The sequence below is a fragment of the Littorina saxatilis genome, linkage group LG3, assembly GCF_037325665.1.
Source record: "Littorina saxatilis isolate snail1 linkage group LG3, US_GU_Lsax_2.0, whole genome shotgun sequence".
NCBI lineage: Eukaryota > Metazoa > Mollusca > Gastropoda > Littorinimorpha > Littorinidae > Littorina > Littorina saxatilis.
In genome coordinates, this window is record NC_090247.1 from 53606755 (window position 1) to 53629945 (window position 23191).

Here is a 23191-nt window from a genome sequence, read left to right on the forward strand (position 1 = left end):
ACTTCTACTGCTGCTGCTGAATTTTGGGGCATGCACAACTTCTTCTTCTTCTTCAGCGTTCCAGAATTGTCTGGTTACGTGTGAGCTCGTTTGCCCATTTGGGTTCCCCACACTATACTCTGAGAGCATAGTCAGCTTCACTCCGCTTTCGTTGAGTAGGCATGCTGGGTATTTTCTTGTTTCCATAACCCACCGAACTCTGACATGGATTACAGGATCTTTTCCGTGCGCACTTGGTCTTGTGCTTGCGTGTACACACGAAGGGGGTTAAGTCACTAGCAGGTCTGCACATAAGTTGACCTGGGAGATCTGAAAAATCTCCACTCTTAACCCACCAGGCGGCAGCGACCGGGATTCGAACTCACGACCTCCCGATTAGGAGGCCGACGTCTTACCACCACGCCACGGCGCCCGTCAGCATGCACAACTAAAAGCACGCGTTGTACTAGTATTGTCTTTCGCTTTTGCACACCCTTTCGTGTTTCCCAGCTCGCACTGTATCCCAAGTAAGTCAACGGTATGGAGCGATGAGCGCAAATATAATGGTTATTCTCCAGATCAGTGTACCATTTTGTAACATGCATGTTCAGTCCTTGAAATGATCATCATGTTTATTAAATGGCAAGAATGTATTCTCTGTACTTTTTTCAGTTATACCCCAGTTAGATAATGATACTGACATGCAACATAAAACATAGTAAGCCTATATATTTTTCTTTCTCAATTGGTAGTGCTCAAATCCATGTCACAACTTTTGGTTTCCGTGTTACGAAGTTGACGTATTGTGAAACCCTTGTAATTTACTGCACGTAGACAAACAACATGTGCAAGTATTTCTAATTATCCCCCCCCCCCCCCCTCTGCTTCTTTCTCTCTGTAAACTTGTAGGGCTAGTTATTTTTCGGTAACTTACCCAACAACCAAAATCACTTACCCAACAACGGGCCTGAATCCTCGATAGCTCATGGGTAGAGACTGTACACATTGTGGATCTACTTTTTGCGACTCAAAAGTTCAGAACACTCTAATGTACAAAATTTACATTTCTGGAGCAAACAATACAACCATACCGCATTTAAACCAGCAACTACAGGCTTGAACACATGAATCTCAATATAAAATCCATGAGTTTGGTTGTGGTTGTTTTCTGAATTCAGATCTGCCGTGCACAATCTTTTATCGCTAGCAAGATTCCAAGGAAAAGTAACTCTCATACTTTGTCTAGCGACACGAGTAGTTCCCCTTCCAGATTTCGGCTGCATCGACAAGACTGCAATCCGACGGTCAGTTTTCAACAATATTTCATTTTATAAACAGATCATACGCAATCAATTGCAAACATTTAATCAACTTAAAGAACATGCAGCGGTTTCATACACTATTTTGCCCCAGAAAACTGAACTTCATACAGTTTTTAACGTTGGAACACGGGTGTAAAATTTTGTCTGCTAGTCACATTCGAGGAAAGAACATTTCCTGAGCGATACCAAAACATGAACAGAACACACACTATCTGCCTTTACCGCCACAGCAGAATGACAACATAACTGTGTACTTGATTTTAGTTCAAAACATGGAAACTGACAAGAAGTGTTAACAAAATTGAATGATTTGCACGGAACTATACAACCGCGCATTAATCGATCGCCTGCGCAGGTAGACTGGTTGGGTGAATATGATTCGATCAAACTTTCGCACAAAAACTCCTCTTTTCTTTGAATAACTGAAGAAAGGAGGGATAAAGAGGTTACATACCTCGTCTCAGTGATTATCAAAAATAATGGTCTCAGTTCGCGGTCATGAAAAAGTTCGCTGAAGCTCGCATTTTTCATGATCCGCTAACTTCGACCATTATTTTTGATAATCACTGAGACTCGGCATGTAACCTCTACTTCTTTCTCTGCAGGCCAAGAGTAAATATGGAACCAGTATTTATTATTGAGAGCAATTTGTATGGTTAAAATGTCTCAGTAAAAAGGAAAGAAATGTCAACTTGGTAACATGGTAACACAGCTCTGCCCGGAGAATAACCCATTACATTGTTCACTCCATGATCTTGCAGTCGACCCCCTCACGTCTGGCGAAGACCATCTGCACGCTCTCATTCAAGGGGCGGAATTCATGAACACAACACAGCAGCACCATCTGATCCTGGTCTGCGGTGACTTTAACCCGCTTTGGACACCGAGGGTTAATGTCGTCTGGACGGTACATTTCTGGGAAATAAGTTATTTCAACAACACTGTGTTTGTCGGCAATGACTCTCTCTCTCTCTCTCTCTCTCTCTCTCTCTCTCTCTCTCTCTCTCTCTCTCTCTCTCTCTCTCTCTCTCTCTCTCTCTCTCTCTCTCTCTTTATCTCTTTCTCTCTCTCTCTCTCTTTCTCCCTCTCTCTCTCTCTCTCTCTCTCTCTCTCTCTCTCTCTCTCTCTCTCTCTCTCTCTCTCTCTCTCTCTCTCTCTCTCTCTCTCTCTCTCTGCGTTAGTGCAGATCTGAATGGCAGAGTTATTTCCGGATTTCGTCTATTTCCAGATTACGGGAATACATTAATTTTAGTCAAATATTGACTACATTGTTAAATGTGAAATACGATCTAGAAACCTCGTTTCAGACACCGGAGAATCAGACACTGCCAAGTACGTACGAACAGAACGGACAGTTTGCCCTGGCGGTGCCCAACCCTTTGGTCAGCGGAGAATACACCTGCAAGATCGACAACTCTTCTCCGGCCACGCTCTGCATTCCAAGTGACTCGCCTTTGAGACAGAACGCCACTGTGCTTGTTGACAGAGTTGAAGGGAGAATAGCGCTGATGGATAGTGAAATGAAAACAACGTCGAAGCAAGTTCAGGTGTTGAAAACAGAAAAGGATCAAATGACTGTCCAAATTCTCACTTTGGAAGCGGAGAAGGCCCAAATGGCCGCGGAAATTCAAAACCTTTCGAGTCAGATGCTTGACCTGAATCGTAAGATATGTGCTCTGTCTCTGTCTGGCTGTGTCTGTGTCTGTCTCTGTCTGTGTCTGTCTGCCTGTCTGTCTGTCTGTCTGTCTGTCTGTCTGTCTGTCTGTCTGTCTGTCTCTCTGTCTCTCACTCAATCACACACTCTCTCTCTCTCTCACTCTCTCTCTCTCTCTCTCTCTCTCTCTCTCTCTCTCTCTCTCTCTCTCTCTCTCTCTCTCTCTACCTCAGTCGGACGCAAATACGATGTGAATACGTGTTTTTCTTTTGTTACTAAAATCGATAATTGATTCAAGCAGGTACATATTCAAAAGGTCTAGTTGTTTTCCTCCTGCATCTGTCCTGTTTTATTTTTCTTTCTTCTTTTAATTCAGAAGTCGTTATTGTCTAAAGATTGAACATTGTTTCAGTGAATTTTGTTGGGAAAAAAAGTGAATGGGTTTAGACCTAATCTGTATCATAAACTGATAATGGCAAATCTTGTACAGCGTTTTCTCACCACTTTACTTTGCAGGCGGCATACGTCTGGTAAACGGAAGCAACGAACACGAGGGCCGTGTGGAGATACGGGTACAGGGGACCTGGGGGACTGTGTGTGATGACAACTGGTATGCGGATACGAATGAGACGACAGTGGCATGTAGACAACTTGGATTCCCCACGTAAGTAAACCTCTCTCTCTTTCTGTCTGTCTGTCTCTCTGTCTCTCTCTCTGTCTGTCTGTCTGTCTCTCTGTCTGTCTGTCTGTCTCCCTGTCTGTCTGTCTCTCTCTCTCTCTCTCTTACTCCCGGTCTCTGTCTTTTTTTTATCTCTCTCACTCTCTGTGTGTGTCTCTGTGTGTCTCTCTCTTTGTCTCTGTCTCCCTCTTTCTCTCTGTTTCTGTCCCTGTTTCTCTCTCTCAATTTCCCTTTCTTTCTCTCTCTCTCTCTCTTTCTTTCTCCCTTTGTCTCTCTCTGTGTTTCTCTAAATCCTTCATTCTCATTCTCATTCTCTCTCTCTCTCTCTCTCTCTCTCTCTTTCTCTCTCTCTCTCTCTCTCTCTCTCTCTCTCTCTCTCTCTCTCTCTCTCTCTCTCTCTCTCTCTCTCTCTCTCTCTCTCTCTCTCTCTCTCTCTCTCTCTCTCTCTCTCTCTCTCTCTCTCTCTCTCATTTAGTGTTGCTGCACTGTTGGGGAAGTTAACCTCCTGGGGGGAGTGGTCAGGGAGTTTTTACTTTTGCATTTAATTGTTTGTTTTACACAGTTCTATATCTGTAAAAGAAGACACACGCATTTTTTCTGATGTTACAGATAAAGTTGTATGTTCAATTCATACAGATACTCGACATACAACGCCTTTTTCAACACTCCATATTAAAATGCGAAATGTATCCGTACTGTTTCAGTCAACACACTTAAGCAAAAACTATTTTAGCACCACTACTTACACGCAACGGGGAGGCAGGAAACAAACATACAGAGATGTAGACCCAGGCTATATTTATGTGGAGAAAAAAAAGAGGACTCACGTTACGTCATTCAGTCTGTTCTATCAAAAGTACGAATTGTATTTAACGTATGTGAGACGAGTAACCGACCGATATAATGTCCTCTTAAATGGGTAAATGATGATGATGATGATGATGATGATGATGATGATGATGATGATGATGATGATGATGATGGATGATTGATGATTGATGATGATGATGGTGATGATGATGATGATGATTGATGATTGATGATTATTTGTTTATAACACCTAGTCTAATGCTCAGGTTCACTTTGCAGTGCCAACGCCGTACCCTACACAGACGCTCACTTTGGTCAGGGAACAGGAATCATAACGCGCTTGTGGGGCTGCCTTGTGGATGAGAACTCTCTGCTGGACTGTGAGACAGTGGTGGTTGACGCCAAAAACTGTGGGCACAGCGAGGATGTGGGTATTCGCTGCGCATGTAAGTCACTTCAGTGTAGTCCTCCCTTGCGATGATGATGATGATGATGATTGATGATTGATGATGATTGATGATGATGATGATGATGAAGAGCAGGAGGGTTGCGGTGATGATGATGAGGAGGAGGAGGAGGAGGGGGAGGAGGAGGAGGCGGCGGATGTATGATGATGAGGATGAGGAGGAGGAGGATGAGGAGGAAGAGGAGAAGTAGGAGGAGGATCACGAAAAAGATTCAAGTAGGCCGCTGGCGATGCTGCTGCGGCTGTTGCAACGGATAATGATGATGATGTTACTGATAGCGATAATAATATTAATGATGGGCGTGATGATGGTGACGGTGGCACAAAATAAATAACGCAATTTCATCGTCGATACGTCCACGTAGTTTTCAAGTGAGGTCGTGAGCACGGCGATCGGAAAGGGAGCATGATACTTATATCACATTATTGGAGCCGTCCATTGTGATGCCAACAGGGGAAGGTCAATGTTCAACACACATACTCAATGTTTAAGCTTATGGCTTAGCTTAATGAACGATGTTACTGACAAAATGTGTTTGTATATTTACAGGAATATTTGTGCGACCCACTTACAAGATCAAGAACTAACACACACTAACTTCCACAACGTTTTGCCCACACATACATCGTCATATGCCAAGTGTCGTCATAAATAGAGGGGCAAAACAATGCCTCTGTGATGAAGTCTTAACATGTTTGTGTGTTTACCACCACCCTGATCTGCGTGATCACACAGATAATATATTCAACAAATTCATGATTTAAGAGCTTTGCAAATAAAAATAAAATAAAAATGTGTATGTCTTTTGTTTTAAAAGTTGTGGGTCTTCCATATGGGAAAAAAAGCGTGTCTTGTGTGTTAAGTTGTATGCGTGCTCGCGCGTGCCTGTGTGTCTTTGTTCGGAAGTGACTTACGCATGCGTGCACTTTACGCATCTGACAGTACTCGAGTTAACTCTCTCTCTCTCTCTCTCTCTCTCTCTCTCTCTCTCTCTCTCTCTCTTTCTTTCTTTCTCTCTCTCCCTTTCTCTCTCTCTTTCTCTCTCTCTCTCTCTCTCTCTTTCTCTCTCTCTCTCTCTCGGTTTGATCATACTACATTGTACAGGGGGCCCATGTGTTTGGAAGGTTTACAGGTCGTTTCAGGAAACTAGAGGGTTTAATTATTTCCAATGATTGAAAAGTTTTTGAATTTAAACCACAATAAGGTTTGTGAAAAGTTGTGAAAGATCGAAATTATATTAAGACTTCCCCCCTTTTGAGACCTTGTTTTCTCAGACTTTCTGTTCATGACCTCTGTAAAATTACTCACATTTTAAGACTCCCTCCTGTTTAAGACCCGATTTTTGGAGGTCTTAAACGAGGGGTTCCACTGTACTTAACAGACCCTTATCGGAATGCAAACACTTGTATAAGCCGTCAATTTTGTTTGTTTGTTTGCTTAACGCCCAGCCGACCACGAAGGACCATATCAGGGCGGTGCTGCTTTGACATATAACGTGCGCCACACACAAGACAGAAGTCGCAGCACAGGCTTCATGTCTCACCCAGTCACATTATTCTGACACCGGACCAACTAGTCCCAGGGCCGGACCAAATGAGTTGTAAGGGGGGGGGGGGGTTCCTCCTTTTTTGGGGGGGCAAATCAGCGAAGTGGCGAAGCCCCAAGCGCGCGCCTGCAAAGCCGAATGTATACCCCCTCCATACTTTTAGGATTTCATAGCGCTGTAGAGCGCATAGCTATGAAACGCACTATAGAACTCAGCGGCATGCATGAGTTGAAATAGTGCCTGCCATAGCTAAGAGCGGCTCTATTTTTAACACGTAGATAGTGGAAGGGATTCCCCGTCATCCTGTGTCTCTGCGCATGCGTCAAGCTTTGTGATGCTTCGCCGCGGGTCAGTTGTACACCATTTGCCGCAGACAGTTTGGAAAGCCCGTCTCCTGATAAAACTTGAAAACTATATCCATTCCGGTACCCTCGCCATAAAGGTATAAGTCACTCTCTTGCTGGTTCTGCATGCTGTGTTTGATGTTATAAATTCCCGTATTATTATTATTATTATCATTATTACTTATGTACCGCGATCAGTTCGCCACACACATCTTGAAAAGATCCGCACGCGTAAAAACTGACCCAAAGTCAAGATAACCCGCAGAACCGGCGGCAATGCACCCTTTCGATTCTTACAGTTCATCCGTGATTGCAAGAATGTCCTGCCGACGAAAGCGGAATTTTCTGTACAGTTCCACGTCGTCGTAACGATTCAGTGGATGTAGGCGGTCAAGAAAGATCCGGTTGCTTCTCAAATTTCTTCTCATCCTGAATCGGCATGAAAGCAGCCGCCATTTTAAACGCTCCAATAGCGGGTTCCATAACTCTTATTGGAAGGAGGGGCCTGCTATAACTTTATGGCCGACATAAGGCTCTATGCGCGGTCCATGCATTAGAAATAAGAGACTTTATGGAGTCCACAGACTTTATTGCAGTGACGTCATCAATTTAGGCTCCTATGGAGGGGCTATGCATTGGCTTCAGGGGATGGACGACCTCACTGTCAGCCAGGGGCAGAGTCTGACCACTGGTCTCCTGGCACTGTGCGTACCTGTGGTGTTTCGCCACTGGTGCCTTGTGTACTTCGTGAGAATCGTGCGGCTCATTCACCGGGTAGGTGTTCGTCGAGTTCTGGTTGTGGCGCTGTGTGTCCAAGGACTCGGTATCATGCCTTATGTTGTGTATTCATCCGTCGTTCACCTGGGACCGCAGTACATCAATCGTCTTGATCAAAGCGCCATCACTAACTGGCCACTGGGACGCTTGTGCATGTATTATTCTGATGCTCATTATAGGCCTAACTATGATCTTTCCGAGCACATCATTCCTCCAGGCGGATTCGGAATCGAAAGAAACCATCATCCCGTGCTGTATGATTCGCGGCTTCGGGACGTTAATCTCCAGGTAGATTATGTACAGAGATATTCGCTAGAAGATGTAGTTCTCTTCTGCGATATTGTGATCCCTACCGATACCGACGTTGAAGACATAACTGTCACAATGACGTGGTACAAGCAGGAAATACTCGAAAAGCAAGGCAACGTAGTTCGAAGAGAGATAAACCAGACAACCGACAAAGCAAGGATCACATTGACCTCTCAAAAAGCTTACATTAGCGGCGCAGCGGCCCAGACACAGCCGGCGGGAGAACGAGTGTATGCTGTGTCAGAAACACTGCAACTGAGACGAATCAAAGAAACGGACTTCGGGGAATACGTCTGCTATGCTGTCGTTTTGTTTTCCATGAAACAAAAGGTACACACACACACACACACACACACACACAAACGCGCGCGCACGTACGCACACACACACACGTACGCCTGCATGCATTCACGCACACACGCACACACACACACTCTCTCTCTCTCTCTCTCTCTCTCTCTCTCTCTCTCCTTCATTTATCAGAATTATCCCCTTGACTGCGGAAAGAACTTAGTTTAGACTTGTTTTAAACAATTCTCACATACAAGCTAAAACTACTACGTATTAGTAAAAACTGAACATAGTCTCCAAGGGAGACAATTATCTTACAGAAATTCAAAGGGTAATATACAGCAGTTGTTTTTCGTGTCTGAGTATTGACGTTTTGTGATACCAAAGTACGTGTTCTTAACTTTTCTTCCTCCTTGAACCGGTTGGAGGGTCCCGCACGTATTCTGATAAACAAAGGGAAGTAATCTGATACGTATTGTCGCTGTTAAGGAGTTTTCGAAAAGAGTTAACATTTTATACATGTTCTACCTTAGCTGTCAGCGTTATATTTTCTTCTTCTTTTTGTCTTTTTCTGTGTGAGTATAAACTCGACGCTGTCATTTAAAAAAAGCCGCTGTGTACGATGTCGTACACGGTTTTATTCTTTGGCCTCTGCTTTTCTCTTTGTACGTCTAAGATCTTTCCTTAATTGTCAAATAATTATCTGCAGATGATACAACCATTCACACTGTCAATGCCACCCCAATTTAGCCAATGTACGTCACCGGAGAAAAGTGTGGATGTAGAGCTTACACACTGAATCTCAGTGGATAATTAAATAATGGTAAAGTGTGCGGATCATGAAAAATGAGAACTTCGAGCCATTGTGTTTGATATTAAGCCTGTGATACTAAATTGAAAAGTGCAGCTGGGTTTATATACAGACAGCCGAACAAGCAAAACTTGAAGAGCAAAAAAACATATCTTTGTCATTGTGACTATAACTCCACACCTGCAAAAGGAGTTTAAGCGCAAAGCAAATATCGAGGTTCATTATATTCTTACAAGACATGCACTGTTAACTGCCTCGATACGTATGTAAACAATACAGGTGACACCATGTGTTTGGGCGCAAGTTGTTGGCAGAGAGCAAAGACTATTGATACTCATGATGCTATGATGTGCGTAGTTCGACGGGCGCAATGGCTTGATGGTAAGACGTCGGCCTCCAAAGCGGAAGGTCATGAGTTCGAATCCCGGCCGCACCTGGTGGGATAAGGTGGATTTATTCCGATCTCCCAGGCCAAATTATGTCCAGACCTGCTAGTGCGTTTTCCCCCTTCGTGTGTACACGCAAGAATTAGAGCAAGTGCGCACGGAAAAGATCCTGTAATCCATGTCAGAGTTCGGTGGGTTATAGAAACACGAACATACCCAGCATGCTTCCTCCGAAAGCGGCGTATGGATGCCTAAATGGCGGGGTAAAAAGGTCATGCACGTAAAAATCCACTCGTGCAAAAACACGAGTGTACGTTGGGAGTTTCCGCCCACGAACGCAGAAGAAGTACGTAGTTGATACGCAATGTGAGTCAAGGTATCACTGACTCTGAAAACAATGCGGTGACGTTCTTCGTTGTGGAATATTTGATTTTTGATTGTTTGTTAATTACCTCCTCCTCCAATAATCATTGTAAGAGGCTTATGTCTAACACAAATAAACCATCGTATTCGTATTCGTACTGTCATTGCAGGGTTGGTTCCCAAATCGGCATTCCCTACGAACCTGTAGGGTCGAGCTAAGGAAGGTGACCCAAAAAGTGCAAGAGGTGTATATTCCGCCAGCAGGAATTCTACAGTCGATAGCAAGTTTCGCTCAGCTTGAGACTAACGACGATGAGATTTTAGTGGAGCGGAGAATCAACGGACAACAGGCGGAAGAACTTGCACACAAATCATTGTGCCATCCTGGTTTTGACTTACTCGTGAACTTTCTCCAACCAAATTTTGTTTGGCTTCGCGGCTTGGAGCACTCACGACACTTAACAAAAAAGGACCATCTGATGCAAAAATTTGCCACTGACATAAGTAACATTTGTATTGGTGACGTCATATACGGAATTCACACGTTCAAAATCAGCCGAGAGTTCTATAACACCCAAACCCAAACCAGGGACTTTAAAGAAGTCGACTACCCACGTTCTCTGCAAGTAGCACCATCGTTTCCCTACATCTTCGGAGACATCCGAGAGAGTGCCGACTTTACTTATTTTTCTGAGTGCTGGACCAAGAAGGGTTTCATTAAAACTGACTACTGCATAAAAAGACAGGAATATATCGACAGATCTATAGCATAGCATGTGGCACTGGATCTGGTTTTTCTCTGTCTCGTTGTGTATCTTATTCCGTTACTTCTGTTGTACTGGTGGTACAAGCTAATCCGATTTGTTATGCACGCTCTTCTGCGCGACGTCTTTCACGGTCCTGACGTTGCCTTCCAAGCACAATCAAGACACCAAACAGCACGACGAGCACGTGCACCCCGGGAGGCCTGCCAAGGTCACGTGTTTCTGTCCTACTCTGCAGCAGACAGCCTTGTGGCCCAGGAGATACGCTCCACTCTGAACGCCTTCAGTCTCAGCGTGTTTGACTGTCACGCTGACGTTCCCCTCGGCCAGCCTTATATTCCAGCGTGGGACAGGGCTATTGAGAGCTGCAATACTTTCGTTGTGGTTGTTTCTCCTGACTACCTTGCGGACAGCTTGCTGCACCAGATACAACTCCGCTGTGTGCTGTACCCTGTGTTTGAGGACGAGGTGAGTGAGCAACGCCTGCTAGTGGTCCGCGTCAGAGACTGCCCGCTGCCTGCAAGTCTTCAGTCCTTTCCCTGTGTCTGTGACGTCACGCAGCGTCAATGGAAGCGACGGCTGGAATGGTGGGCCTTGCTGACGTCATCTCCGTCACGTCAACTTGTCAACGTCATCAGACAGGCGTGGCGTGATACAAGAAGAGACGTCGCTGACAAGGGTAGGGATGTCTGGCAAAACTGTCAACGCCACCTTTGGGGGAATGCAATGATGCGTGCCTGCGTAGAAGTGTGCATGCACCTATCCAAGCGTCCCTCAAGGCAGCGTGCTGTCTTGGGGAGACACAGAGGTGCAGAAACAGCGGAGGTCAACGTAGAGCAAGCAGAAACTGCATGCGCAGTGACAGAGGACTGCCATATAGAATTGTTCCATACTCCATCCGCCTCCAAGGCACGTGAGCGCGTCAATCATCCAGCCAACGCTGACCCTCATGACGTCTTTCTCACGTACTGCGAAGATTCTCCTCATGACTGCCACGTCTCTGCAACGGTCAAGGCCGTGCTGGAGGGTCAAGGACTCCGCGTGTTCGACGCGACTAAAGACGTACTTGGGGGACAGAGCGAGACGGACGTGGTGACGTCAGCGTCTGTCTGTCAGTCCTGCGTGGTGGTGCTTTCCCCAGCCTATATACGTCACAGCTTGAGGCGTCGTCTGCACTTCCCTCTGGTCCTGCAGGGACTTCGGTGCGGGCTACTCAGCGAGGACAGCGTGCTTCTTGTCATCGCTCCCGGAACGTGCTCCAGCCTGCAGCGTGGCAGCACCACATGGACAGCAGACACACAGGGTGAGGGGGAGGAGAAAGGGGGCGAAGAGGAAAGGGAGGAATATACACAGACCGAGGAAGATGAGGAGGAAAGAGACAGGGTCGTTGACGATGCTTGTGAAAATGGTATCCGCGTCCCGCTGTCCCTGAAGTCGGCCCACCGCGTGCAGTGGTCCGGCAACCTGAGTGACGACGATCACGTGACACACATCACGCGCTGGGCCACAGCGTTACGACGTCTGCTTCACAGGAAGCGATGCAGTGACCTTGACATTCTTCGACAGCGGTACCTGGAGCGCAGAGGTTGTGACCTTCACCGACCAATGACCTTGACCTCTTCAGGACGCTTTGGTCTGTAACTTAGACCTGACACCCCTTGTGCAGCCTCAAGTGTAACCATTTTTATTTTTTGTGGAATTTACAGCGTAGAAAATGTGTTAATTGTGTTTTAGTGTCTCATATATATTCGCACATCCGCATTTATGCTATTTCGTTCAAAATATATACATTGTTTAAAAAGTAAATTCAGAAAGCAGGAACATAATTCCCAATGCAGTGCCACTTTTCAGTGTGGAAAACATGTGATGACTCATATTCTGACAGCTACCGGGAGTGAGAATCAGAAATGATGACCGGGGCTCACACAAAAGTGCGAATTGTTGCATGCTTGTTATTATTTGTTTTAGTGTAGCAATTTTAAGCTTGACGTAACAGTGTAGCAATTTGTCTTAAAACGTAGCAGGCTACGCCGTAATTAAACGTATCCCGTTGGCTGCTCTGGCGACTCACTTGATGGCGTTCACGTAAATTCAACCTCGCTGACTATCATGTATATATATAAATGATATGTGTGAAGAGGTGTTAGAAGCTTCATTAGACATTTTTGATCGAAGCGTGACGACTTTGCAATGTGCCATTATTTGTGAAGATCATCGTCTAATTTTCCATGTGTGTGTGTGTGTGTGTGTGTGTGTGTGTGTGTGTGTGTGTGTGTGTGTGTGTGTGTGTGTGTGTGCGTGTGTGTGTGTGTGTGTTTGTGTTGCGCATGTGTGTGTTGCGCATATGTGTGTGTGTGTGTGTGTGTGTGTGTGTGTGTGTGTGTGTGTGTGTGTGTGTGTTTGTGTGTGTGTGTTTGTGTGTACATTGGTTTTGATAGCTACATCAACACTTGTTTTCCGTGGTTCCTTTTGGGGGAGCTAACGGTTTTGGTAAATGTACAGCGTGACCTTAAAACAATGCCACCCACAAAAATGATTATTACTTCTATATCTGTTGACCCAATTACTCTTCTATTTTGTATACATTAATTTCAGGACACCCCCCGCGGGTTAGGGGGAGTCCCATAATTGGTTGGGACGAGAAAGAATTTACCCGATGCTACCCAGCATGTCGTAAGAGGCGACTAACGGTTCTGTTTCTCCTTTTACCCTTGTTAAGTGTTTCTTGTATAGAATATAGTCAATGTTTGTAAAGATTTTAGTCAAGCAGTATGTAAGAAATGTTAAGTCCTTTGTACTGGAAACTTGCATTCTCCCAGTAAGGTCATATATTGTACTACGTTGCAAGCCCCTGGAGCAATTTTTTTATTAGTGCTTTTGTGAACAAGAAACAATTAACAAGTGGCTCTATCCCCTCTCCTCCCTTTCCCCTATCCCATCTCCCCCCTTTCCCCGTCGCGATATAACCTTGAGTTGTTGAAAACGACGTTAAACACCAAATAAAGAAAGAAAGAATTTCAGGACATACATGGCCTTTCACAAAGTGGCAATTATGTATATTAATTGGTATGACGTTTGTGCATTATAACAAAAGTAACCAAATTCGGGGGTCGACTTAACAGAACGAGGTTTGACATTGAGAGGTAGCCATACTTACGTAATCTAAATCCTTCAGACGTTTACCTTTTTGATTATTTGAATATCTGAGTATTCTTCTTCTTCTTCTTCTTCTTCTTCTTCTTCTTCTTCTTCTTCTTCTTCTTCTTCTTCAGCGTTCCAGAATTTTCTGGTTACGTGTGAGCTCGTTTGCCCATTTGGGTTCCCCACACTATACTCTGAGAGCTGCATGTTTATTGTGGTTTGATCTTCACCACTCGCTCAAAATGAGCACATACAGGTAGATTTGCTCTTCACAAAGATCTCTTCCTTCTGCACGTCATCAGTTTCCCCGCATACTCAAAATCAGGTGATGTGTTCGTTTCCGTAGAATAATTATAGCCGTGACGAAATATGTTTATCTTCCTGACGTGTTTTTCAAGCAAAAAATAAAAAATAAAAGTCTCTCCGACGGTGTTTAGAGTTTGGCTTATCTGTCAAAATCACGTTTGAGATGTCCGTGTTTGAGTTAGCTATTTTTTGACAGAGTTTGGCTTATCCGAATAAGAAATAATCTTACAAAGAGGGGGGTCTGGCGGAGAATTGATTTTGGTTTCAGATATTCGAATGCGATTTTTTTGCATTTTTACAAATCGCGGTTTTAGGTTCGACGTAATTTTTAAAATGTGTTTACATTTTTACAAATCACGGGTTAACAGGACCGGCAAAGAGAAGGATGACCACTTTTTTTCTGGGCGGCGGGGATGGGGGACGTACACAATTGAAAGAATTGTTTGTTAAGGAACTTGAGTGGGATGTATAGGAGTGTCTGTCCTCTCCATGCAAGTATTTGTATGGACGCTTAACAATAATCACAAAAGACAGGGGTTTAATAACCTGTGGTGTGCGGAGGGAAAGGGGTGATCAGCTCTGTTCTGGTTTTGCTTCCTTTCTCCATAACATGGTCAGTGGCCACCAAACCATAATTATGCGAGGTTCATTTTTCGAGGTCCTTTTTTTCTTGGCATAGAGTCACTCAGCACTGGTCGACCTGGACTTGTTCACACGGGCAATTGATTACTACTTTTCAAAATGTTGATAGATTATAGTCAACAAAAGATCTAAGCATTTTATTCGTCATGCCCACGTAAAACGACTGGGGAAAGTCCAGTGTTCACACGTACTAAAAAATACTGGCATGACCCTAAACAAGTATTTTCTTTCGCGCCTAATTGTAAAGATATTCTTCAGAGAATCGACAGTGCTCGAAATAAACCGCCGTCTCACTTGAAAAACGAAAAACTCGTTGTATGTTGAGAAATAAAGTCTCAAGTGTCGTTAGACTAAAGTCCACTTTTCGACAAAACCTTCTGATGACATAAACTCAGCGCACACTAAGTTTTCAATCATTTAGCCAATCAAGCAAATACGGTCTAAATTGATTTCGGTACTATCTAAACGCTCCTTCTAAATAACATCTTATTTCTGTGGTGCGCTTTTCCGTTGCTACATCGGCGTGTTAAACAAACGTATCGGTATTATATATTTTGTGAAATGTAACAGATGCTTTCGGCAAACACTACCTTCATTAAGGAGCGTTGTGAAAATAATTCCAATGTTGTCAAATAATGTTTACATATTTGCATCACATTATACCCAGTCAAGTACTTATTGATTCAATACAGTGCAAAGCGGTAGGATGTATGTGTGTGTGTGTGGGTGTGTGTGTGTGCGTGCGTGAGTCGTGCGTGTGTGTGTGTGTGTGTGTGTGTGTGTGTATTGTGTGTGTGCGAGTGTGCGAGTGTGTGCGTGTGTGTGTGTGTGTGCGTGCGTGCGTGCGTGAGTCGTGCGTGCGTGTGTGTGTATGTATGTGTGTGTGTGTGTGTGTGTGTGTGTGTACCCATATTTCCACAGGTTTGGTTGCCTAAATCACCATAAGGCAACCATCCACACGTGGATGGCAACCTAAACTCTGGATGGCAACCTAATTGTGTGGATGGTCGCTTCATTTAACACCGTTAAATTGACTTTTTTGACGGAAAGAATGTCATAACAATGTTCAAAATGACATTCTTTCCGTCCACACGTGTGGATGGTTGCCTTATGGTTAAATTGACACCGTTTAATTTACCTTTTTCACGGAAAGAATGTCATAACAATGTTCAAAATGACATTCTTTCCGTCCTCTATAGGCGACGAAATAGGTCAAATTTTGTGCATTTTTTAGTGCAAAATTCTTCGATGCCGGAGCGAGTACTGCACCCAGTGCTGTTGTAGTGCAAGTGCACTAGAAAGGCACTACACCCAGTGCCGCCTCTTAGGTAACCATCCACACTTTAGGTGTGTGTGTGTGTACATTTTGTGCACATCGATTCCCAGACAACTGCCCGGCAGATATTGATGAAACTTTTCTTTCGGATATTATTCCACATTTTATTTGTCATTTTATCGATGTCTTGGATGACGTCCTATTCGATTTTTTATCAAACATAAGGCCGTACTGTGACGGCTCAAAACTTGACTTAATGTAATAAAAAGCCAACCACATCCTTCACAAAGCGGCACAAGCAACTGCAGTATCACACCTTACTTTCAACATTTTATTGTGGCATTTTACGGTCTTCAACTTTCTTGTTAAACTGCTTTCACCGTGCTTTATTTCGATTCATATTCTGCTGCGTATCTTTAATTCAGATTCAAGATGCCTCTAGTTCTGATGATCCTGGTCGGCGTGTTTGCCTCTGTTAGCGCTACAACGATTACTACGAAGAGTGACGTGTACATCAACGTTGGCGTCGACAACAAAGCTTTCTCGGAGAATATTATTTTCGAGCAACCGGCGAAAAGTCGACTGCATTGCGCCGCTCTCTGCGAGCAACAGCCGTGCTGTGTGACCTTCACCTTTGACCAGGAGGTGTGCAGGGGACACACCATGTTTGTGACATCCGACCCATCTTCAACACCCACTCCTGGAGCGAGATCGTTCGCCAGAGAGGACAGGGGTACGTAGATGGTGGAATGATTGATGGATTTACTGTCTGTCTGACTGACTGACTAACTAACTGACTTGCGGACGGACGGACGGACGTAAGCACGGGTTTATTGATTGATTGATTAATCGTTGTATTTATTGTTTCATGGATGGATGGATGGATGGATGGATGGATTGGCTATTTGATTGATTGGCTATCTGATTGATTGATTGATTGATTGATTGATTGATTGACCGACTGATTGATAGTTCGATACATTGATTGATTGATTGATTGATTGAATGATTGATATATCGATGTTCTCTTGTTTGATTGGCGGCTTGTGATTGGACAGAAGGCAGGAGTGTGTAACATTATTCACACTGTCACAAAGTTATTAAAACATCAACAATCAAGTAGAGGAAGGGCCCCTCATATGGTATACTTTTTGTTTCAGAATGGCTGGACACGACATGCGACAACAACGACGCATGTGCTGAACCCAATGCTGTGTGTTTCACTGGCCTCTGCAAGTGCTCTCCGGGCTACTACTACTCTCAGTGTACACAAACTTGTCTATCCTGTAAGTTGATTAATTGATTAATTCATGAATTGATTGATTCGTTAATTAATATAATCATTTATTCATTCATTCATTCATTCTTTCATTCATTAATTCACTCATTCATTCATTCATTTATTGATTGATTGAGTGATTCATTTATTCATTCATTCATTCATTCGTTTGTTCATTCATTTATTGTTTGATTTATTGATGGACTGATGAATGGATTGATTAACTGATTCATTGAACAGATAGAAGTTAAAAAAAAGGATTGATTGATGAATGCATGTATTGATTCATTGAATGAATCCTTAACAGAGTGGCTGGCTGACTGACTGACTGAATAAATAAATGATTGTGTAATCAGTTGACTCGTAGAGGTATTGGTTGATTGATTGAATAATGAGTGGATTAGAATGTCCACAATTCCCTTGTTCAATTGCCAGTTGTTTGATTCGTGGATGAGTTAACAGACGAATGGACACATAAATTGTTTGAGTAAGCAATTGAGTGAGGAACTGTAATATTGGACAGATCGCTTTTATAGTTAAATTGTATATCTCTCCCTCTCTCTCCCCTGCGCTTTCTCTCTCTGTCTTTCAGTCTGAGTTTGTTTGTTTTTCGCTCTCACTCTCTCTCTCTCTCTCTCTCCCTCTCTCTCTCTCTCCCCCTCTCTCTCTCCCCCTCTCTCTCTCCCCCTCTCTCTCTCCCTCTATCTCTCTCTGTCCCTCCACTCTCTCTCTCTCCCCCCTCTCTCCCCCTCTCTCTCTCTCCCTCTCTCTCTCCCCCCTCTCTCTCTCTCTCTCTCTCTCTCTCTCTCTCTCTCTCTCTCTCTCTCTCTCTCTCTCTCTCTCTCCCTCTCTCTCTCTAACACGCATGCGTACGCAAGAAACTACACATATAAACTGACTTGACATATTGAGTTGATTAAGCTATGAATGTAAGCCTGTTTATGCGCAGCATGTGAACCCTCGAAGCTGACCGAGCCTTTCCAGGAGTACAAAGGGAGCGTTATCTATCCGACTCAAATTCTCAACACTAACAACGTGACCCTTGAGCAGTGTCTTCAGGGTTGTATGGACAACACCCAATGCATGTCTGTGGACTACAATTTCGGAGACAAAAAATGTTATCAGAAGGGCGTGACGGCGCGAACGGCCGAAGGTCCTGACAAGTTCCGTACCGGCTGGGGAGATTACAATCACTACCAGAAGAGCTGCGCCAATTAGGTCAGCGCCATCTCCTGCGTCTCTCATACTTTTGCTCAGTCTGCACGGCGTGTGGATGGTAGAAATGTTAGCCACAAAAATGATTATTACTTCTATATCTGTTGACCAAATTACTCTATATTTTGTATACATTAATTTCAGGACATACATGGCCTTTCACAAAGTGGCAATTATGTAGATTAATTGGTGTGACGTTTGTGCATTATAACAAAAGTAACCAAATTCGGGGGTCGACTTACCAGAACGAGGTTTGACATTGAGAGGTAGCCATACTTACGTAATCTAAATCCTTCAGACGTTTACCTTTTTGATTATTTGAATATCTGAGTATTCTTCTTCTTCTTCTTCTTCTTCTTCTTCTTCTTCTTCTTCTTCTTCTTCTTCTTCTTCTTCTTCTTCTTCTTCTTCTTCTTCAGCGTTCCAGAATTTTCTGGTTACGTGTGAGCTCGTTTGCCCATTTGGGTTCCCCACACTATACTCTGAGAGCATAGTCAGCTTCACTCCGCTTTCGTTGAGTAGCCATGCTGGATATTTTCGTGGTTCCATAACTCACCGAACTCTGATTTGGATTACAGGATCTTTTCCGTGCGCACTTTGTCTTGTGCTTGCGTGTACACACGAAGTCACTAGCAGGTCTGCACATAAGTTGACCTGGGAGATCGGAAAAATCTCCACTCTTAACCCACCAGGCGGCAGCGACCGGGATTCGAACTCACGACCTCCCGATTAGGAGGCCGACGTGTTACCACAACGCCACTGCCCCCGTATGGAGTATTCAAAATCAGCCCCTTTACCCTCCAAATAATCGGTGATCCGAAGAAAGCAGTTACAGCTAGGTTCAAGGCAATCCCTAGACACGAAAGAGGTGATGTCATTGACAATTTCGGAGGTGTAATTTGGAACATATGACGGAAAAAGTCGGATCATTTTACCTACAGAATGAAAACTTTGTACAATCATGGTCGTGAACAAAGTAAAGTGCATGTACAACAACTATGAAGATATTTGCTAAACTCACATGACTGGATAAAATTAATGACGTCCTTCGTTGTAAGGTTAGACTTGCGCAACGGCGCGCACAATTGTGACCCTCCACCACGAAATGAGTTGCATGTCACCTCGCGCGGTTTTGCGCTAGGCTTAATAAAAGCCCGGGGAGTGTCTGGTAACAGTGTGAGGGTCACCTATAGTCACAGGCTTATAACTCAAACAGTTTTCGCTCTTTTCTAAAACGGTTTTCACCACTGGATAGAGCATAAAAGACTCGTTAGAAGAATGTAAAAATATGAAAATCATGCAAAGGTGACATGCGACTCATTCCGTGGTGGAGGGTCACAATTCATCAAGGACATGGGGAACGCATTCCCCCATGAAAAATGGCCTGATTCTGTCTGTAATTGCTGTATTAAAGTCACTGACTCTCTAGTGTTGATTATGGTGTTCTAGGTCATTCGAATAACCCCAGAGGTAACAATCTGCAGAGCTTAAATCGGGTTAGTTTGGCCACCGCTCCATTTCAAACCTCGTACTGTTGAGTCGATCCCCGAAATTGGAAACCTTTTTTGAAACTGCACAAATGTCAGGACATTTAATCTATAAAAAAAAGTGTTTAAAAGTGCTAATCTGTGCAATGGTCATACATCAGCTGAAATGAATGTACACTACATATAAAGTGATTCGGTCAACAGATGTAAACGTTCTTAGCATGTTCTGGGTGGCGTTTTGTTGGGTCACCCTGTATCACGCGAGTCTTCGGGGTATAAGAACCGGAACTGTCTGTCTGTCTTTCTTTCTTTCTTTCTTTTTGTTTCAAACGTGTGACAAGAACCACATCAATTTGCTCAGTGACTTGGCATGTTCGTCAAGCGAGCATGGTAAGTTTTTCTGAATAAATCTGATTGTGTCACAATTACACAAAAAGTGTCTGACACAAAATCACAATTAAAAGGAAATAAAAAGTGTGTGGGGTGTGTGTTTGTGTGTGTGTGGTGTGCGTGCGTGCGTGCGTGCGTGCGTGCGTGTGTGTCTGTGTGTGTGTGTGTGTGTGTGTCTGTGTGTGTGTGTGTTCTGGGCCTGACCAGTTGTCATACTCCCACTGGTTTCCACTGGAAGAATAAACCCAATGACCGAAGAGTGATTCAATAGCTGAAAAACAAATGTTTTAGCCAACACGAAATCAATGATGACACACGACGAAACACTTGGCAAGGAGGCCCCTTCTTACATCACAATAACAAAAGGTTATAATTTGAATGCAGAAAGAAAAGTTCATGCTGTCTGTGCACTTGCAATGCAAGATCAACGAGTCAGCACCTATTAGATTGTTGATATAAATACATGGCACGTCAAAGCAAAAAGGTTGGACCTATAGGAGTTGTCCATGAAGAAAGTTTAAGCAAGTTAGGTCCCCAAACTGTTGACACCAGAACAGAAGCAAGTCAAATTTAACATGTCACGCGACAATGTACGCTTGTTGGAGGCAGATCCTCAGGTTTTCATGCCCCCATTTGTTACTGTGGATGAAGAAATTTAGCCTAAAACCAAGCAGTAGTTTGTGCAGCAGGTGTATCAAGGATATCCCCGACACAAGAAGGTCAGGGTCATCCCCTCTGTCCAGAGGTATTAGCATAACTGTTGCCAGGCACACACACTCTCACACACTAAAACACACAGACACACACACACAAACACACACGCGCGCGCGCACGCACGCACACACACACACACACACACATACATGAACACGACCACACAAACACACACACACATACACACATACATGAACACGACCACACAAACACACATACGCGCGCGCGCACGCACGCACGTACACGCACACACACACACACACACACACACACACACACATACATGAACACGACCACACACACACACACACACACACACACACACACACACACACACACACACACAAACACAAATATTGCTCCAATTAAAATTCCGAAATTTGAGTTAAGGAGGAAACGATGTCAACACGGAAGTTATCGACGGAAAACTGCATTAGGATGTGTGTATGTGCTTGCAAAATATCCTCGACCTTATTTACAAGGTAATTTGAAAGGTAAATTCGCTAAAAGCGTGCACACTACAGGCTAATGATCGCATAATATTTGTATGCATGTTTTTTTTTAGAATAAATGAACGATTGCATGTCAACAGAGACAATCAGCGGCAACGCTCCCTAATGGAAACATCACAGTGAACGGTGTCGCCCAATCCCCTTTGCGAATGGGTTATTCTCCGTGCAGAGCTGTGTACAATTTGGTGACATGCATTTTCAGTCCTTTACATGATTATAACGCATATCGAATTGCAACTAGAATGTATTCTCTTTACTTTTGTTTAGTAATACTCCAGTAAGATAATGATTGAGAAATATATATGTGTGTCTTTTGTTTTTAATAGTTGTTAGTGTTTAAATCCATGTCACAACGTGTGTTACCATGTTTGAAGTTGACGTAATTTTCAACCTGTCAAATTTACTGAACCTAAACAAACAAAATGTGCAAGTATTTCTTATTCTTTGTCTGCTGGCCAAGGATATAATTATATGGAACCAGTACTTATGAATAAAATCAATGTGTATGTTTTTTTGTTTTTTTTTTCTTTGTCCATCAACACTCTTTTGTTTTTTCAAAAATTCTCATCATCCGCAAAACAGTATCCACAGCAGGGCTCCCCAAAGTGCGCGCCCCTGCGTCCAAAATACGCACTAGAAGCTGAAATCACGTACTAGAAATGTGTGAAGCGGATCCCGGGACGCACTATACCTAAAACGAGCGGGTCCCGGGAAGCACTACATATCCGTTCTCGTGCGTACCCTCAGGTATTGTTTTTAGACTGCAGTCGTTAGCTTAGTTTGGTGCCAGCACCAGTGCTAATTTTTCGTGGAATAAACATCGAAAAGGAGCCTGAAGCCGATACAGATCTAGCTGTGCCCGGCAAAGGATTTCAGATCTTAAATGCTCTGGTTGCGGGCGCAAAAGCTTGTCGTTGCTTAAACAGATCAAGTGAGGCAATGGAGGGGGAACAACGCAGACACCAAACAAAACATACCGATCTTTTCAAAGAGAGGATTTACACATTGATTGGCTTCCATTTGAATTTTCTAAATGATGGTCGTGGATTGATTCCCGCAAAAAGTCGTATTAAAGCCTCAAATAGGCTTTGGGTGGATCATCACCGAGAAGTTTCATATCATAATTATTGGAGCCTGTCAATGTCATTGTAATTCAAGACTAACAGACTGCACCAGTTCAATTTTATCGATACTTGCAACTGGCTCTCAGTCATGGAAATAAATCTGAAAGAAGCCCAATTCTCTTCCCCAGCAAACGACCCTCTCTTTTCTTTTTTTACAAACAGGGACCCAAACTACCCCTTACAAATCTTAATGTCAACAGCATCTGGGCGGGCAAGGCGCGCACGCGCAACTCACACACACACACACACACACACACACACACACACACACACACACACACACACACACACAGGGTAACATGCACACACACACACACACACACACACACACACACACACACACACACACACACACACACATGCAATTCTATCAATACAGTCATCATTTGCGTAAGCGCGTGTACCCGTGGTTTGTTAGAATGCGCCGTGCGGCCCGGGTCCTCCGTCTTCAGCATTCGGGGTTTTCTGTCGGGGTTAGCTCACCCTTAGCTCATGGCCCGTACGTCCTACCCTGAGAGCACAGGGGGGAGGATTTGCCGGGATCCCACCCGGAGCTAGGGTTTTAATGCGCCACAAATCGCATTAGATGAGTCCCGTCAATGG

At 43.9% G+C, this 23191-nt stretch overlaps 2 protein-coding genes across 3 annotated transcripts in view; both read left to right on the top strand.

The window, feature by feature from the left end:
- The window catches only part of LOC138962651 (uncharacterized), an 8016-nt gene extending 2310 nt beyond the window's left edge, over positions 1-5706 (top strand). Inside the window, exons 4-8 of the mRNA XM_070334549.1 lie at positions 2063-2208; positions 2609-2963; positions 3472-3619; positions 4724-4890; positions 5461-5706. Coding sequence (XP_070190650.1) covers positions 2063-2208; positions 2609-2963; positions 3472-3619; positions 4724-4890; positions 5461-5462 — 818 coding nt within the window. The 3' untranslated portion in view covers positions 5463-5706. The remainder of the gene's footprint in view (positions 1-2062; positions 2209-2608; positions 2964-3471; positions 3620-4723; positions 4891-5460) is intronic.
- Positions 5707-15944: 10238 nt separating this feature from the next.
- Positions 15945-22178, top strand: LOC138962654 (uncharacterized). Of its 2 annotated transcripts, XM_070334552.1 has the most exons (4): positions 15945-16600; positions 17028-17153; positions 18096-18364; positions 21518-22178. In XM_070334552.1, the coding sequence occupies exons 1-3, from the start codon at positions 16300-16302 to the stop codon at positions 18362-18364; spliced, it is 696 nt and encodes a 231-aa protein (XP_070190653.1). In that variant the 5' UTR covers positions 15945-16299; the 3' UTR covers positions 21518-22178. The 2 variants fall into 2 exon arrangements, with proteins under 2 accessions (XP_070190653.1, XP_070190652.1); XM_070334551.1 differs by lacking the exon at positions 21518-22178 and having other exon boundaries at positions 18096-20325.
- Positions 22179-23191: the final 1013 nt, after the last annotated feature.